Genomic DNA, 19,293 nt, shown 5'->3' on the forward strand with positions numbered 1-19,293 from the left:
TTCGTTCGCGAAGACTGGCCATTACTCTAGGTCTCAGCAGAAGCCATTCCTATTCCCCTCTGGCCTACCTAACCACCTTTCCTCCCCAGGACCCTCTCCCAGGTCTTAGCCTAATTCAGAGCTGGGAAGGAGTGAGGACAATCTGTTTGACATCCATAGAAGCATTACTGTGTCTACTGCGATGTAGTTTGCAGGTCCATTGGTGCTGCCTGACCTGAAAATGCCACAGATTGAAGGGGGAAGGTCTCTGGTATCTCTCCATGTTCCCTCTGGCACAGAACTGTTCCCTATTGTACCTTATTTACATGTGATAGAATTTGCACACCCCATCATGACTCTATCAGTTTGCTCCTGCAATTTTAAAATTATTTTTCTGGTTTGACAGAGCCTATCTTATTTTTGATGATAAGTATGCCTTTTCCTCTGTTCATTTTCTTCCCAATTGCTGTTGACTACAGCTTGTAAAGCTCTTAAAAGGATTCCTCCATTCCACTCACATCTCTTGAAAAAGTTCTCTTTTTTTCTTACCCCCACTTACTTCTAATTTAGCATTTACACACAGTTACATCTTCTAATCTCTCTCCATAAATTAATACCATCGGCTGCTTAAGAATTTTGAATTGTTTTTCTCTAAATTCCCAACTGTTGTCTTTTGATCTTTCTGCTTCTGAGGGTTGCAGACAGAACAATCAGCAGCCTATGCACCATCTTGCCAGCACAGGGTTCAAAGGGACGAAGGGCCACCTAGGCTGTGATATATTGCTTTTAAAAACTGCAAATTGAACTGTTCTCTCTCTTGCTCACTTCTGACCCCCCCCCCTTTTGGAGTAAGAAGAACACTAGATTCTTTTTCAAACTGATGTCCAAATTACTGCCCATTAATGCTCATGGTCCTTCTTTGAGTTTGTTTCTGTATGTGGTGTTCTTCCTTTCTGAGGCCTGTAGGTAACATGCTTTGTTGTGACAGAAATTTTTCTGCTCTTTTAAAATCTTTCTCCCTTTCTATTATCATAGGAATAAAGCCAACATCCAGTGCTAAGCCTTTAGCAAGCCATTTGCAATGTCAATCAAGAAAAGCAAATTTTGCAGCAAACAGCAACAACGTCCAGGGCCAGAGCATCCTCTGTGCTGCAAAAATTGGACATTTAACCCAAAATTTATTAATTAATGAAGCATATATATACACAATCATAGAACCACAAAATTGTTAGTGCTGGAAGGGATCTCTGGAGATCACCCAGTCCAACCTCCCTGCCAAGGTAGGGTCACCTGGAGCAGGTGACACAGGAATTGGTACAGGTGGGTTTTGAATGTCTCCAGAGAGAAGCTCCACGACTTCCCTGGGCAGCTTGTTCCAGTGCTCTGCCACTCTCAGTGTAAAGTTCTCCCTCATGTTAAAGTTTATGGCCGTTGCTCCTTGTCCTGTCACGGGGCAGCAAAAGGGTCTGGCACCATCCTCCTGGCACCTGCCTTGGAGATATTTGTATGTATTGATGAAATCCCCTCTGTCTTCTCTTTTTGAGACTGAACAGGCCCAGCTCCAGCAGTCTCTCCTCACAAGGGAGATGCCTCAGACCCCTGACCATCTTTGAGGCCTCTGCTGGGCCCTCTCCAGTAGCTCCTTGTCTGTCCTGTCCTGAGGAGTCCAGAACCGGGCACAGTACCGTATATACCTAGAGCACAGACACAGACACAGACACACACACACACACACACTCTCACACATACACACTCACACACACTCTCTCTCTCACTCCCCCACCAGGTGCACTCCTGTCCGTCCCAGCTGAGCTCGCCCCCTGCCCTCACGCCCCCCGCGCCCCAGCGGAGCGTGAGCGCTCCCCGGCGCCCCCTGGCGGCCGCCCGCCCGCGCCCCCTGAGCCCCCCCGCCGCCCTCCAGCGGCGGCGTAGTCCCGCCCCCGGCAGCGCTGTGATTGGCTGGCGTGCGCCCGCGCCTTGCACCGATTGGCGGCGGCGGGGCTGCGCGACGCGGGGCGGGCACGGGGGGCGGGGCCAGGCTGTCATGGAGGCGCAGCGGCGAGCGCGGGCGGCGGTGGCGGGCGCGGCTGTTTGAGGGCGGCGGGAGCAGCAGCCGGCCCGGAGCGCCCCGGGAAGGTAACCTGCGGTTTGGTCCCCCTTTCTGGCCGGCTCCGAAGAGGAGAGCGGGGCGGGCTGGGTGCCGTGAGGGAGAGAGGGAGGGGGCCGGCGGGCTCTGGGCGCACCGGGGGCGGCCGTGAGGGGGGGCGGCGGGCTCGGACTCTCTCCCCCTCTCGCGGCTCTGCCGGAGCCCCTCTGGCGCCTTCCTCGCTCGGCTCTCTCCTGGGGGTGCGTGTCCTTAGGGCTCCCGGCGGAAGCGGGGGGCTCTGCGCTCGGGGTGCGCTCCGAGTCGAGCCGGGGGGGGCGGCTCGGAGCGCTATGAAGGGGGACGAGGATCGTTCTGTGACTGGTGTGGATAACACGCTGGTAGGATCGGCTTCCTCCCCCCAGTAGATTTCCTCAGGGGCCACCGCGCGGCCAGGAGTCCCATGGAATGCAGCTGGACGCTGGCGCGCCACAACAGCGACTTGTTTGGGTATAGCTGCTGGAAAACACAATGCGGCTACTTGTTTGCCAAATAGGAGGTGAAAACATTGAGAGTTGTTCCTTCTGCAGATTTATGATAAGCAAAGCCTGCGCTTCGTCGGGACCCTGTTTGGAGTCTCCATGTTGTCCCACCGAGATGAGACTGATCTGAGAAGAAGCTGGGGACGTTCTCTTTGGGCTGAGCGCTTCCATTAAGCTCTTGACTCTGAAAAAGGCAGACGTGTATCCTTCAGGAAGCTGAGAGGTACAGACTAAATGGATCTAAAGACAGCAGTCTTCAACGCAGCTCGTGATGGCAAGCTGCGGCTCCTTTCCAAGCTACTGGCAAGCAAAACAAGGGAAGAAGTGGCCCAACTGATGTCAGAGAAAACCAATGGTGCCACACCACTTCTGATGGCAGCCCGCTACGGTCACCTCGACATGGTGGAGTACCTGTTGGACCATTGCTCTGCGTCCATAGAAGTTGGTGGTTCGGTGAATTTTGATGGTGAGACCATCGAGGGGGCTCCACCGCTGTGGGCAGCGTCGGCTGCTGGCCACCTGAAGGTGGTTCAGTGTCTGTTGGATCACGGTGCATCCGTCAACAACACGACCCTGACAAATTCGACGCCACTCAGAGCCGCCTGTTTTGATGGTCACCTGGAAATAGTGAAGTACCTTGTGGAGCACAAAGCAGACCTGGAAGTATCAAACCGTCACGGGCATACCTGCTTGATGATCTCATGTTACAAAGGCCACAAAGAAATTGCTCAGTATTTACTTGAAAAAGGAGCTGATGTTAACAGAAAAAGTGTTAAAGGTAAGTTAGTTTCTTCACTTTTGTTGTGGTGAATAGCGGTAGAGGTCCACATTTACTTCTTCATGAGGCTGACATGCAAAAATATTCTACTTTCATAAAATGGAAGAGTAAGAGAGAAAGTGTAGTTACTTTTGTTTCCCCTTTCTTTTTTCAATGGACTCTTTTGTTAACATGGGTTATAAAATTTCACTTTAAACTGATAAATTTTAATCTTAAGCCCGTAATTCTTAAAAAGACTTAGTCATATGAAATGTCATGTTTATGCATGTGTTAGAAGCTAATAAACTTGCTGAGAACTCGTCTTTGTAGTAGGTTGGTGTAGCAACATACTCAAATATAGGAGTGTGTATTCTTGGTTTTCATACTACTTCTTGACAAAGCATAAGGCTGTATGTAAAACTGACCTGTGCCAGTAAGGGTAATACAAGGAAATATGCATCAAGGTGAAAAATTTCTTTCTACATTGGAAAAATGAATAACAACTTTGCTTTTTACCTTCTCCCTCCAAACTATTGAGTAGTTTTTGACCTTTTCAGTGTGGGTAAACAAAAACACGCCATAGGTTTAAAGAAATGAAGCTGCAGGTGACTGTGATCTCAACAGAAGAACTTCCAGTGGCGCATGGATCTCAGAATTGCCCGTGTTTTCACTAGTCCTGGTGTTACCACTCAAAATGAAGATTTCTGGGTTTTTTTGATGTGAGCATAAGTTGGATTTCTTGGCTTGAATACTGGGGTTTTTATTACATCTCAGACTTGCATTTGGGTGTGATATTTGCCTGAAAAGCACACCAGTTACTGCAAATTACAGTTAATGTTTTAGCTCACTGGCCCGGGATTATATTTCAGCAGGTTTTGGGGTTTTGTATATGTATGTATATATATTACTAATCAGTAACAGCCTTTTTTGTAGCATAATACTGCTACAGCCTGTTTAAAGCTAATTACATTTGTAATAGTATACTGTAACTTACAGTTATTTCTGTTAAAATAGTGTCTAGATTATTGTGTGACTAGATTATTATTATTGGTAAACACCAACTATGAGAGTAATCTTTGGAAAAACTGCTTGGTTAAATATGTGGTTTTTCAGCAAATCATGCAGATATGTGGGTTTAATGTGAAGAAAGCTAAACTACAGATTTGTCATAGAGGTGGGCAGAGCAAAATAAATCTTACTTTGTAAGGATTTGAGGTTGCTTATGAATCATCATGAACTTGTGGTAAGATAAAAATGTCATTTTTCTAAACAGTGTTCTCAGAATAGTAAGCTAAGTATAAAGTGTGTAAACAACTAAAAACTTGGGGTTTACTTTTAAATCTATCCCTTTATACAATAGGTATGAACAGAACAGTTCTGTTAAATATTTGATGTAACAGAGAAAAAAGACGTAATTCTGCAGTTCTTTTCCTCCCTCATTTTGTGTTGGTGGAGTAGGCTTTGCCTTACCCGTCCTTTTTGTTCACTTTATTAGTACATTAGCATTTTTTGTCTTTGTTTAACTAACTGAGTGGCAGCCACACATTCCTGAGGATTTTCTTAGTGCTGGCAACTATTATCTTAATTCCTTTCTCTTGCTGCTTCCTTTAATTTCTGTGTGACTTGCACCTAGGCACACAAGCTGAGGTTCTTAAGGTATATAACTGATCCATAATTAAAGTTGGATTGGATATGGTTTAGCTCATTAAAACTCATTTTATACTTTGAACTGCCACGTGTACAAATGGATGTCTGTCAGTAAGTATGTGGAAATCCCCTCTGGTAGGACTGGAGCGTACTTTTTGGTGTATTAAAGAAGTCTGATCTCTGAAGTTAAGCAGTGGTGAAGTCAAGCAAGCAAGCAAGTACTGTGAATCCTGAAAGTGAAAGTCATCTGTGGAAAGGCAGAAGAACTGAGGAAAATTGGTAGGCTCTAGGATTGTGACAGTAGGGGCATTGCAGTGTCTGAGACTCAGCAGGTAACCTTCTCAGTTTTGTATGCAGGAATGCCATTAACTTTAAAATGGATGGAACAGGATTCATTTTATATTGTCCCGTTCCACCTCACAGAGTGTTTGTATAACTTTCAGTTTCTACCCCTTCCTAAACAGCTGACAAGTGTGTCTGGGCTCTTAGCAGGAACATACAGAGCGCCTGAGTGCTCTGCTCTTCAGTAGTGGAAGTTGTTGCTGCCCTTGTATGTGAGATCTTTTTAGTAGGCCCCCTCTTGGGCCATGTATAGAGAAGCCCTTTGTTCTGTGAAAGATGTAAAAAGCTTTTAACTACTTCAGATTTTGTTGCATTTAAAATTGCAATTCTCCTCAGAAGAGAAGAACTATGTAACTTCAGTAGAGGTACTATTGTGGGAGATTACTGCGCAGCATGGGGTGGGACAGGATAAAAATTACTTGAACTGTTTCTTGTGACTTTCCACTGGATTTTTGTATTGCAAAGTAGAATTTAATACACATTTTAAAACCCAGGAAAATGTAAATATAAAAATGTTTTGAAGTGTTGGCAGTTCCAGGGAAAAATACAAATACTTTGATATTAGAGAAAATAGGTAAGTTCACACACATCTAAATGTGTAAAAGAGGAGATGGAAGGTGAAATACTGATTCTAAAATCCAGGCAGAATCCCATTTAGCACTATGGAAATTCAGAATGCAGAGGTTATCAGGTGTTTGGGGTAGATGAGTGCTCTACTGTGAAAGGTGGCCAGTGGTTTTGAATTGAAAGTACGAGCCTTTAGTTGTCTTCGTTTCGCAAATCTGAGGTTTCACAGTGTCCCCAAACTTCTGTGTAGCGCATAGGCCACAGTGTAAGCAAAGGGTTTTTTCAAAAATGTTTTAGTTTACATAAACAGTATAAGCCATGGGGACAAACTGATACCACGGGGTAAGAAGAGTGGGTGGGATTTTTTATTTAATAATTGGGGAAAACTGCAAAGGTATCTTTAGATGTGAAACAATGCTTTACATAGTTAATTTACCATTTTATTCCTAATTTCTAGCTTTCCCTAGTGTACTGGTTTAAGAAGCTGAAGATTAAAAATAAGAAAGCTTAATAAGTTTTGCTTGCGCATATTAATATCTCAGGTGGCGAGGTTTTATGCTGTTCCTAAAAGGAGGAATGGTGTGGATAATGTTAGAGTAGCAGGAACCCGACTTTCCTCAGGAGAAGGCAGAGCCCTAGAAGTACAGCTCAAGTGAAGCAGAGCTTTCTGCTCCCTCTGCACCAGGTGAGGAGGTCGTTGTGTGATGGCTGCATGCAGATTTATGTTCTGCTGCATTGCAAAGCCTGCCAGTGATTTGTTGTTAGGGTGGTGCTCCATTACAGTTACCTTCAGAACAGACCCCTTGATTTTCTAATACAGTGTTTCACTGATGTGTTTCTGTGCACGGTCTTCATTTGGTGGCGTATAGGAAGGGAAATGCTTACACCCTTAATACAAGTGGGTTTAGGGCCTCCAGATTACAGATTTGGGCTCTTTGGAGCTGCATTTGTTGGATTTTTTATTTAAAATACAATATTTCATATAAATGCCTGAATAAAATTATTTTTCATGAAGACTGTTTCTATTGGATTATACTTCTGTTTTAACTCCAGACATGACAGTTAAAGTCTCGCGTTTTGAAAATTTGCACTGTGTATTTTGATAATTCGTGTTATGCTTTGTCCTCTTCCGCCAGACTTGCAGAAAGGAAGGGAATGAATATCCATTATTGCAGAAATTAATGTGTTAAATTGTAGATTAAGTACACATGTGCTGATAGCCAGGATGAACTGAATGCAATGGCGCAGTGACTCTTTTTCAAAATACCTGCTTCAAAGGCAGATATTTTTTATGAATAAGTCTTTCCATTCCTCAGATGCTTGTTATATGGTCTCTTCAAGGTGATCTTTGTGGTTTTGTGAGTAGTCTTCACTAACTCTGCCCTTCTTCTGTAGTTATCAGACTTGTAAGTTAGCCAAAAGACTGATTTTTTTTTTTCTCCTTCTGAGTATTAGAAAGTCTAATAAGAACTGCTGGACTAGGCACTCTATTAGATATCTCTTGGGATCTGCACAGGAGCGTTTGATTGCATTTTAAAAATTGAAAATAATATTATAATTCCTAAATTCCACTGGCACAGTGTTTGATTACAATAGCTTTGTAAAATAAGATGGAAAACAAGGCTTGTTGCCTTTGCTTCCTCATTTTGGAAAGTACAGAAGCATACAGACCTCTGTCTCTATGGGTACTGTATCAAGGTTATATGTGTGGTAGTACTTTATCAAGGGCTAGTGCTATTTCAGTATTGTTGTTTATATGGCCTACTGGAAAGTGTAACAATGAAATCTGCTGGTAAGGGAAAAAATCCTTTTCAAACTCAGCAGACCCAGAAAGAGGGGGATTATAGAGAGGCATGCTTTTTCCTTTGTGATCACTATGGTTTAGTATGTGTTAAAAATAATTAATTTTCTCTTGCAGTAAACATTAAGGAGTTTTGACAGGTTTGTTCTCTTCTGAGGTTGCTTGTCTTGTCTGCTTGCCAAGATTCATGGATTTATTGGTGACAGGGCAAGGTGAGGTGGGGGAGCAAAAAGGACCAAACCAAAGCCCCTTGGGTTTTATTTTTGCTTGTTTGTTTTGTTAGTTGTTGCTGTTTTTTTTTTTTTCCCTCCCTATGAGGGAAACCCTTGCTCTAAAAGTGTGCTGTGTTGTTTTTTGGGGGGCTGCTTTTTTTTTTTATTTTTTGGTAGGTGCACTGCGTTTTATAGATATTTTGTTTTTGACACTGTGTGGAAACTGAACTTCAGTAGGAATGTCTGTAAAATAAAAAGATACATTTAAGGGAATAAATTCTTGAATTTCAACTAAAAGAAGCTTATGTTGAAATGAAATTATTAACATCACACTGTTATTAATTTAGTAATTGGTAATCTTGTTCTCCTGAAGTACTTTGGTGATCAAGACAGGAATTATTCCATTACAGTATATGGAAACTAGACTAAAATAAATTGTTGAGATTAGCAGTTCTTTGCATTTTTTACTGAATTACTTACTTTTTAACTTGATTTTTGCTTTAATTTCTTCTAAAAGGAAAGATATACTTTTAGGGATTTTTTGCCATTTTTACTAAGTGTAGGAATGTATAACAATTTTCTTGTGTACTGTCCATGTGTGTGTGCATCTAGCAATACTTAGAATTTTTTAGTCAGTAAAATGCTTGGAAGACTGAATTACTCTTAAGTTCTCTGATAGGAAAAAAAATGAATGTTACATTCACTTAAGTCAAACAATTTCACTTTATGAAAGTGGTTGATTCATCTGTAAGGATGCAAGAATATATCCATGTGGTTAATTTTACACACTGCTCAGTCATGTAAATCAAAGGTTTTTTTCTCTTATGTGTAATGATCTTGGATATGAAATCAGATTGGTGTTAAATTTTAGTGTAAGTTTTATCATATGGAAGTTTGATCAAGCATTTTGTTACTGCTAGGAAGTGGATGCACTTAATTGGTTGCAAATCAAAGCAAATCACTTTCTGTGTCATGGCTTCATTTTCTTTCACTCCCATCACAAGCTACCAGTCTATTTTGGGAATTACTTTCTTCTGACATAGAAAGACCTGTCCTCATTGTGAATTTGAATGCCCACCCCCCAGTCCAGTAAGTGCGGAGACATAGGATGGTTAGAGAATTAGTTCTGTGATAGGTGAAGTGTTTCTGTAATGTTCGTAACCACTTTTAAAGGACTACTGTTAACATCAGAATAAAATATGAAGCTATGGTGCCAACTGACCATATATTTTCCTGAATTGGTGTTTGAGATTTGGAAGGACTAGAGGTGGGGTTATTCTGTTTCTTTTTGCTGTTTCTAATTAGATAAAGTTATTGGGTAGTGTAAATGATAAAGTTTTATACCCATAGAAACAGTTTATAAGCAGTATCAGCAACACAGTACAGTGACACTGTCTAGCAGAGAAGTATCAGGACTACCAAAATATCTCTGCTCCAGTTTTGTGTCTGGGCAAGGAGGAGCCCTTCATGTTGTCATGATATTAATTGTCTCTGATATGTGATTAAATTCCTGCAGGTCATTTTGCAACTAAAATTGGGTTGAAAAGACTACAGGAAACCTACTTTGAAATAATCATTCTCACCTTTAAAAAATACTCTAAATTTGGCCGGCACCTTTATATGTGTCTTCTTATCAAAGAGAATGACTTTCAAATTACTTTTGCTTATTTTCAGCTTTTTTCCTTCTTTAAACAGCAGTAGGTATAATACTGATTTTTAGATTGTTACTGAAGAAATAATGTTACAAAACTTTCATTAATTACTGATTTCAGCATTAACTACTGTGTTCAACAGCTTACAACTGTCAGTATAGACAGTACAGTGTTTTGAAATGGATGAGTTAATTGACAGAATAGTGGTTGATTTGCCATACCTATTTGAACTGTTCCACTCCTGGCCAATGTATGGAACTTAGTCTTTGAATTAGATATTAGGGCCACTGCCATGTTTTCTTTCAAGTTCTTCCTCACATATAACTTGATACTTGCTAGGTGTAGATGGCTGGTAATGTTACTCTTTCTTAAGATTGGGGTTTAGGTTGTTGTTTTTGTTTTTCTTGTTTGGTTGGTTGGTTTTGGGGTTTTTTTTTGTGGTGGTTTTTCTTTTTTTTTTTTTTTTTAAGTTGGCAGCTCTCAACTATCTGTCCACACTTTTCTATGGGAACTTGTGTTTCTTAAAATATATTCTTCCCACTGCTGTACCTGTACCATCCAGTCAAACTTAGGTGAGGTGCAGCCTCTAAAAATTAGTTGTGTTGGCCTTGTGTTATTAATTTGCATATGGATTAATATCAGCTGTGGTTATTTTAACTCTAAGGGCTGCTACAGTATAAAAAACTAAAAAATAACACTACTTCTGATAAGCTGTCAGTAACAGCTGTTTAAACTTAATTGTAATATGAATGAAAAAACTAAATTACTTTGAGGACATCCAGTTGGGCAGAGTAGTGAAATTCTTTGGAGTCCTGAACATATTTCCACATGTTCTAGATAGCTGCATTGCAAATTAACAGCATACAGACTGTTGGATTGAATTTACCCAGACAATGGCCAAGCTTATTTTGTGTGGATTTTTTTCGGTCATATAGTGATGGATCTGCTGTATGTAATATGAATAGCTGGCATTGATCCTGTTCTCCAAGCTGGCAAAATTTGTTAATGGTTGTTAAGCAATGGTGAGAAATTCAGTGCTACTAATACCTTTTGGCTTATTTGTCTTTAAAATGCTTTTATGTTATGACTTCTTAAATACCTCAAAATACTGACTTGAAGGTAGGAAACAGGTGCCAACTCCAGTGTTTTAGAGCTCTGCTGTGGGGGATAGTGGATAGACTTGAATACACCCTGAAGTGCCTGAGTTAACTGGTGGCTCAGCCAGGTGCCTGTGGTTTTACCTTCACCAATAACTACAGAATTGCAGCTGATCTGAGCAACCAGCCAGTCTTTAGTTCTGGATTGACTCCTGTAGTTGCATTTTAACTAGACTAGCAAGAACACTTAAAATGCATGTGTGTTGTTAAGTTTGTATATTTGTCTGCATTTGACACTTTCCTGTCTTAGGAATGTAAATGTTGTGTCCTTCTCAATATTGAGGTATTGACAGTTTTCTGATCTGTAATGTGTGATAAGGACTGAGGAAATTATAGTTGATAAACTATGCATGCCAAATTCACCAGCTCTTAATCCACTTAAATTTGGTTAAATCTCTGTTTCTGCAATTGAAAATTTTGATAGAGATTGTAGTGTGGCCAGACTTAAAATTGACTTAATGCTCTCTGTTGATGGTAAAAATTGCCTGAGGTATTACAAGGATTAAAAATCACTTTCTGTTGCGTGAACTAGATTCAGCTTTATGAATGTTGATCTAACAGATAATTTCAGGTGCCACTTCATGTTGGGTTGTCTTCCTCTGCTTACTTGTTAGTAAATGATAGTGAAATCATTGGCCACTATTCAGAAATCTTTCAGGAAAATAATATTTTGCAAGTTAAGGTCACTTTCAGTTCGTAAAGCAATCTGATATTTTTCTTTAAATTTTTCAATCCTGCACTTAAAATATCAGGAAAAATATGTTGATAGCTGAGCTATATTTACAAAAGCCTGCTAAACCTAAGTCGTAGGCTTTTGAAAATAACTTTTATGTATTTTTGTGTGAATTTGATTAGTGTGTCAGCTAAATTTTGATTTCTGCTGAGCCTGGATTGAGATTCAGTTTGTCCTGGATAACTGCATATTCTCTTATTGCTGGTTTTCTGGTTACAGGAATTGAGAGCAATAAGGAGGCCTTAAAATGTGCTGAGTTCATTTTCAGATGGTCAACAAACCTGTCTGAGGAAGAAGTAGGCGACCAGTATACGTGTGAAGTTTTAGGAACTGAAAGCTTAGGGGAGAAGGAGTGATGAGTGGATGATTTGGATACTAGTGAGGAAACCAAGGCAAAATGCCTGGTACCCATTAGAAAATAATCATCTAAACTAAAGTCTTTTAGTCCCTACATACTTCTGCATACCAAAACTTGCAAAGCATTAGGTGAACATTTTCTTTTCTCGACGGCTTTGCCAACAGAAGATAAAAGCAAGCCGCAGTGTGACAATCTGCTAATTCAAAACACAGAATATAGGTCTAGATTGTGGATTTAAGGTGTCTCAATCTGCTGGTGACAAGTGGGTGTAGAATTCAGAGTATAGTCATTATGGTTTGAGCAGGTATTTCTGAATTTTGCTTTTGTGGTTTCTTTTCCTTCAACTTTATGTACTCTTACTGTGTCTTATTAGAAAGGAGGTAAGTGTACTATGAAATCCCATTTGTAAAAGCTAGAAGATGTCAAAATTATTTGTATAGATCTGCATCAAGTTCTTATAATTGAAAATGGAACACATTTTCTATTTCTGAAGTGTACTTAATAAGTATGAAACCTTTTTTCTTATATGCATATATATGTACTAATTTGAAATGTTTTGCTTTTCAATTTATCATATTCAGGCCGCTGTAAACTATACATTCTTGACAGAAAAAATGTATTATTGTAAAGACTGTACCTTCATTTTAGTTTTAACTTATTTATGTACAATGTCAGGCTTTTAAGTCAGATCTCAAGCATGCTTTTGACTAGCATTTCATTAGCTGATGCTCTAGAATGAAAAGTGAACCATGCATTCTAGAGATCAGAGTGAGGAAAAAAATTGAAAGTGTAAGAAGATAAATAGAAGCTGTTGAGATCAGTGGACTATACAAATACACTTATCCCTCACATGAGCTGAAGATTTCTATTGCTTTCTTTCCTAACCCACGTTAGTTCTGTTGGAGACTAGAAATACAATGGCAAAGCACACTGTAAATCTCTCTCGTTGGCATTAAAAAAAAAGCCTACGAAAAATGCAAATAAGGAAGTTTCCTGAAACTTGTCTATCTCAGCTTTTCAAAGCCAAATCTGATTAGTAGGAATGGGCAGCGAACCCTTAGAAAATTAGGTTCTCATTTGTGAATGTGGAAACTTGCTGACAGCGTAACAGAAGGTGATGATCGGATGGGCAGTTAACTGGAATTTGCAGGCCTAATGATGTAGGAAATCTTAATGGGGTTGGAGGGCAGATTTTAACATGAATCTTCTGTTAATTAATTTTGCGTGAAGCTGAAAAGTTTCTATGCCTGTGTCTGTAGTATGTATAATATAAAGAACAAGGTAGATGTAAACCGTGTGGTTTTAAAAGCAGTCAACTACATAGTAGACTTTGTTATATTGAGAGTTAATCTCCATCTTTTTATTCTCCTCCATTGAAATGCTGGTATCTGAAGTTTAGCAAACTTTTAATATAGTTGAGGGCTATTAGTTGGATATTCAACTGGGATGTCCAATACTTGCTCTCTAATTTTCTGTAAATAGAGTTTTCAAATAGGTAGCACTAGTGCTAACTAGAAATTTCTTCACATGGTGTTGGAACTGGAATGCCATTAAATAAAAGACTGTACAATGTCATGCTAATGAAAAAGAATCTTCATATAAATGATAAGTTACTTGTAAGATAGGTGGCTGCATGTTGTGTGTTGAGGGCGTGTTTTTCTTAGCTCTGGGAATCCTAACTACAAGAGCAGAATTATTAAGATGGGAGTTCAGGATAAAGACCTAAGAAAGCATTAAGAATAGTTTGTCTGGGTATATAGATGCCCTTGAAAAAATATCCTGCTCCCTTTGAATATACTGGCAGTCTCAAAGGTCCCAGCTGAGATGAAAGGTCTGGTGTGGTGGATTGCATTGTCTATATAGAATCATTGCTTCAAAATATGCATATAAAAGGGTTGGCAGGTGGAGAGAGGAAGAGGTGTAGGGTAGATGAAAACAAAGCCAATATTGGGTTGTCCCAGCTTTAATTTTCATGTGCATGTCAGTATTTTATAATTGTTGCTGGAGATAGAGAGGGAGGGAAATCTAACAAGGGATGAGGGAAAAGTAAAGCAGTGTGAAAATAGCCAGCTTAAGTTTCTGTTTTATATTTGAAAGCAGTTACAAAATGCCTTACAGAATAGGTTATTCTAGTTGGAAGGGACCTACAATGATCTAGTCCAACTGCCTGACCAGTTTTTGTTGAAGCAAAAATTTTACCAAATTACAAAGGACATTAACCAAGAGCAGTGACACTGACAGGTTTGGAGCATTAACCAACTCTGGAGGAAGCCTGTCCCACTGTTTGATCACCTCTCAGCAAAGAAGGTTCCTCATGTCAAGCCTCAAGGTCCCCTGGCACAACTTTGAGCTCTGGGCACATTGAGGGACCTTCACATCCTTCTTAAATTGTGGGGCCCAGAACTGCTCACATTGCTCAAGGTGGGGCTGTGCCAATGCTGAAAACAGCAGGATAATCACCTCCTTGGACAGCTGTGTGTGCTGTGTTTGATGCTCCGCAGGATGGGGTTTCTCCAGGCACACGGTGACTCATAGTGATCCCCAAGGACCCTTTCTGCAGGGTTGATCTGCAGCCTCTCCTCTCCCAATTTATATTTGTGCCTGGTGTTACTAAATCCCAGGTGCAGAGTCCAGCATTTGCACTTGTTCAATTAGTGCCACTGACGATTGCTCAGTGCACCAAACTATCCAGATCCTGGATCCTCTTTTCCCATGGAAGAGGCAGCAGCACTTCCCAGTTTGGAATCATCATCAGGCTCACTAATAGTGCATTTGACTCCTGCTTCCAGGTCATTGGCAAATATACTGAACAGCACAGCCCTAGAACTGATCCCTGAGGAGCACCTCTGGTGACCTGTTTCCAGCCAGCTGTAGCCCCATCGACTACAATCCTTGGAGCTCTGCCGTTCAGACAGTTCTTCACCCAGTGCACCATGAACCTACTCATTCCACAGCTGGACAGCTTGCGCAGGCAGATGCTGTGAGGGACATTATCAAAAGCCTCACTAAAATGCAAAAAACTTACATCCACTACCTTCCCTCCATTTGCTGGGTGGATGACTTTATCCTAGAAGCATATCAGATTAGTTAAAACAGGGCTTTTCCTTTGTGAATCTGTGTTGATGGTGTCTGATAATTGCATAGTCCTTTAGATGCTTTTCTAAAGTAGCATTCAATGTGATCTGCTCCATGATTTGTCCAAGTACTGAGGTTAGACTAATACATCTGTAGGTTCCTGGGACATCCCTCTTGCCCTTTCTATAAAATTAAGTAACATCTGGCTCCCAGTCAGTGGGGACCTCCCCGGGCTCCCAAGACCTTTGGTAGCTGATGAGGGGTGGGTCCTGCCATATCATCCCCCAGCTTCTTCGGTACTCTGAGGTGAATCCCATAAGGTCCCATGGGCTTGTGAGCATTCAGCTGACACAGTCCTTAAGAAGTGTCCAGACAAATGGGAAGTCTGTTCCCACAGTCATCTTCTGAAGCCAGGGACCGGGCAGGGGATGGTCCGTGTGTGTTACATAAGACTGAGGCAAAATAAAGCAAAGAATGTCTCCACTTTACTTCACCCTTAATAATCAGATGACCATCTTCAACATGTATCAGTCTAATGTTTTGTTTAGACCTCCTCTTGCTACTAATGTACTTTTAAAACCCTTCTTCTTGTCTTACACAGTGTGGGCCAGTTTCAATACTCATTGAGCTTTGGCCTTTTGTGTCTTGTCCCTGCTTATATCAACTACAGCTCTGTCAAATTCCTGCAAAGCCTGACCTTACTTCCTGAGACAATACAATTTGTTTTTCCTCTTGAGCAGCATGAGGAGTTCCCTGTTCAACCATATTGATTTCCCATTTGCTTGACTTTGCAGTGGAATTCCTACTCCTGTGCTTTTATGTAGTGGAGACTTGCATTTTAATTCTGGTTGGGTTTTGCAGTTTTTAAAACTTGCTAAATTCTTTCAGGCCATAATATCAAGCGTTTTGATTTTTATAACTTCCACAGATGTGGAAAAAGTTATTTTAAAACTAGTAATGTTTGATTTTTTTTGAACTTTTTTTTAACTATTAGAATGATGGGGTTTGGACTATAACTTGATTATGATTTGTGTAATCTTGCTTCTTCTCTTGCAGGAAATACAGCGTTACATGACTGTGCTGAATCTGGAAGTTTGGAGATCATGAAGATGCTTCTCAAGTATTGTGCTAAAATGGAAAAGGATGGTTATGGAATGACTCCCCTTCTGTCAGCCAGTGTTACAGGCCACACAAATATCGTGGACTTTCTGACCCAACATGTACAGACTAGTAAGGCTGAGCGCATAAATGCACTGGAACTTCTAGGAGCAACATTCGTGGACAAAAAGAGAGATCTGCTTGGTGCTTTGAAATACTGGAAGCGAGCTATGGAAATGAGATACAGTGATAGGACTAACATCCTGAGCAAACCTGTGCCACAAACACTAATTATGGCATATGATTATGCTAAAGAGGTAAACAGCTCAGAAGAGCTAGAAAATCTTATTGCAGATCCTGATGAAATGAGAATGCAGGCATTATTAATTAGAGAACGTATTCTTGGCCCTTCTCACCCAGACACATCCTACTATATTAGATACAGAGGTGCTGTCTATGCAGACTCTGGAAACTTCAAGCGTTGCATCAACTTATGGAAATATGCTTTGGACATGCAACAGAGCAACCTTGATCCGCTGAGCCCTATGACAGCCAGCAGTTTGCTGTCATTTGCTGAACTTTTCTCCTTCATGCTTCAGGATAGGGCAAAAGGCCTGCTAGGCACTACTGTCACGTTTGATGATCTAATGGGTATACTGTGCAAAAGTGTTCTTGAAATAGAACGGGCCATGAAACAAACCCAGTGTCTTCCCGATCCAACACAGCTGAACAAAGCCCTTTCCATCATTTTGCATTTGATTTGTTTGTTGGAGAAAGTACCTTGCAGCTCAGAACAGGAGCATTTTAAGAAACAGACCATCTACAAGTTTCTTAAACTTCAGCCTAGAGGGAAGAATAACTTCAGTCCACTTCACCTTGCCGTTGACAACAATACTACATGTGTTGGTCGCTACCCTGTTTGTAAATTCCCCTCTCTACAAGTTACTGCTATCCTGGTGGAATGTGGTGCTGATGTAAATGTCAGAGACTCTGATAACAACAGTCCATTACACATCGCTGCACTGAACAACCATCCAGACATCATGAATCTTCTCATCAAGTCTGGTTCACATTTTGATGCCACAAACTCACATAAACAAACTGCTAGTGATTTGCTGGATGAGAAGGAAATAGCAAAAAATTTAATCCAGCCCATAAATCATACTACTTTACAGTGTCTTGCTGCTCGTGTAATAGTGAATCATAACATATCTTATGCAGGGCACATCCCTGAAAAACTAGAGAACTTTGTTTTGCTTCATAGATGATAGTGTGGTGTCCCAGAGCACTGTTTTTGAAGCACGACTTGGTGATATTTTCCTTGAGCACTGCTGTGATACACCAGCGTTCCCTTAGCTTGCTCCATTTTGCTCTCATTGGCTAAAGTGTTGTTAGCATCAGATCTGCAGAGTTGGTTACGCAGTATTTAATATGAATATGCCATATAATATATTTTGTGGATGATTTAGAAATGTAATGCCATATTTAGACTTTCAAATTGTCTGCCAAAGGCTTGTCTTTTCTGGTCTTATTTGCCTGTTGGGTGTTTTGGGACTGAGTCGAGTATTTTCCACTGATGTCTTTCTACTATAACTGTCATGTGGATTTTATACAGTTGGAAGGTCATCTTTTTTTGGTTTTGCTTGAGCATTTCTACTCTTACTCTCTTCTTTTTCTATGGACTCATTGCTAAACTGTACAAGTTGTATGGACTTGTTAACATTTGCAACTACCATAAGTGCTTTTATCTTCTCTATGCACTGGCTTAAACATGACTGTTGTGTGTGAGCATATTTCTATGCAGCACTTGGCCAATTTCAACTTAAATGCCAATTTTGTTTTGCAGTTCGTTTGGAACTCTTTTGAGAATGCTGTCTTCATAGCATGGTGAATTTTGGAGTTATTTATCAGCTCTCTAAACTTGGGTTTGACTTCTTTGACTGCTGTAACTGAGGTTGCTTTCATCTTGTTCCTCTGGAAATTTATCCTAAATTTGGGAAAAGAAAATCTTGCTTTTTCTGACTGTAGTCCACTTGAACTTTAAATCTGAAAATTGTTCTATTGCATCGTGCAGCTGGGGGAAGAGTCCTCATTGTGTACAACTGACACCTTCCCCTTTGCACTAATGTCTTGCTTATGCTGGTTATGTGACTAGATGTGAAGTTTGCTCAGAGTTTAACCTTAAACCTTAATGATACACTTTAATGAGAAATAGTTCAAATATATGCTGTACTTTAAAATCTGCAAATCTACAGAAGAAACTAAAGCATGTTTGTGGCATGATGCTTATCAGTCCAGATCTAGACATCATCTAGTATAGTAAGTGGCTGCCTGCCAGGGTATTGGAAGTTCTATAGCAGTGTCCTTTTTTCTTCTTTTTAAGTATCTTTATAAATACTTGCATGGATTTTTCATCTCTACTATGTCAGCTCTACTTAACAAAAGCGGAAGTTCTGTTGTGTATATAGCTCCTAATTAAAGTACCTATTTTTATAATATTTGCACAACAGCTTAGCTTCTACAACAGAAAGGGCTCTTTTGACTTGATAAGTCTATAAATGAAGATCATAAACGTGAGTGCGATTCAGGTAATTAATATAATTCAGCACTTTACTGTTGATTATTAGTAGGATTTATTATGGCACATTAGCCCTGCAAATGTCTTAAAGTGAAAATAATTTCTGCTGGGTAGGATACAGTTTACTTGCAACTTTAGTGGTCTAGCATATTGGATATTTTTGACTTAATGTTTCATCTCAGTGGTGGGCAGTAAGTGTATCTATGGGGTTCTTACTCCAGAAATTTGACAAGTCGTTTTAGAGAAAGATATTTAGAATCCAAATTACTTAGATTAGGAGGGTCTTTTTAGTACTTAATGTTTACTTTTTAAGTTGGTGTTGGAATATTTTTGTCATTTAAGTTGAGGAAGAATGTGTGTTGGGAGCATATAAGAATAGTACTTCCACGCTTTTGGTCTGTTTTGGCATTTCTGTCAGTGTACAGCATGGTGCCTACCAGCTTAGCCATTCTTAGGAAAATTATGGGGATATTTTTAAGCAAAGATGTGTTCAAAGCAGTGCTGTTTGTGTATTGCCACTATAAGACTTGCTATTTTCAAGCAATTTTCATCTGTTTGTCCCTTGCTGTGTCTACATTGTATAAAATTACAAGAATCGTAAGTTGGAAGAAAAACCTTTAAGATCATTGAGTCCAGCCCTTAACCCAGCACTGCCAAGCTCAGCACTAAACCTGTCCTTAAGTGCCACATCTACACATCTTTTAAATACCTC

At 40.3% G+C, this 19,293-nt stretch overlaps 1 protein-coding gene across 1 annotated transcript; it reads left to right on the plus strand.

The window, feature by feature from the left end:
* Positions 1 to 2,075: 2,075 nt before the first annotated feature.
* On the plus strand, positions 2,076 to 18,846 carry FEM1C (fem-1 homolog C). The gene is made up of 3 exons (XM_027905732.1): positions 2,076 to 2,115; positions 2,653 to 3,382; positions 15,962 to 18,846. Exons 2-3 carry the CDS (start codon positions 2,839 to 2,841, stop codon positions 17,269 to 17,271), a joined length of 1,854 nt encoding a protein of 617 aa, XP_027761533.1. The 5' UTR covers positions 2,076 to 2,115; positions 2,653 to 2,838; the 3' UTR covers positions 17,272 to 18,846.
* Positions 18,847 to 19,293: the final 447 nt, after the last annotated feature.

Source organism: Empidonax traillii, unplaced genomic scaffold (genome assembly GCF_003031625.1).
Source record: "Empidonax traillii isolate 1590-97213 ecotype Southwest subspecies unplaced genomic scaffold, ASM303162v1 scaffold3:size4013460, whole genome shotgun sequence".
Taxonomy (NCBI): domain Eukaryota; kingdom Metazoa; phylum Chordata; class Aves; order Passeriformes; family Tyrannidae; genus Empidonax; species Empidonax traillii.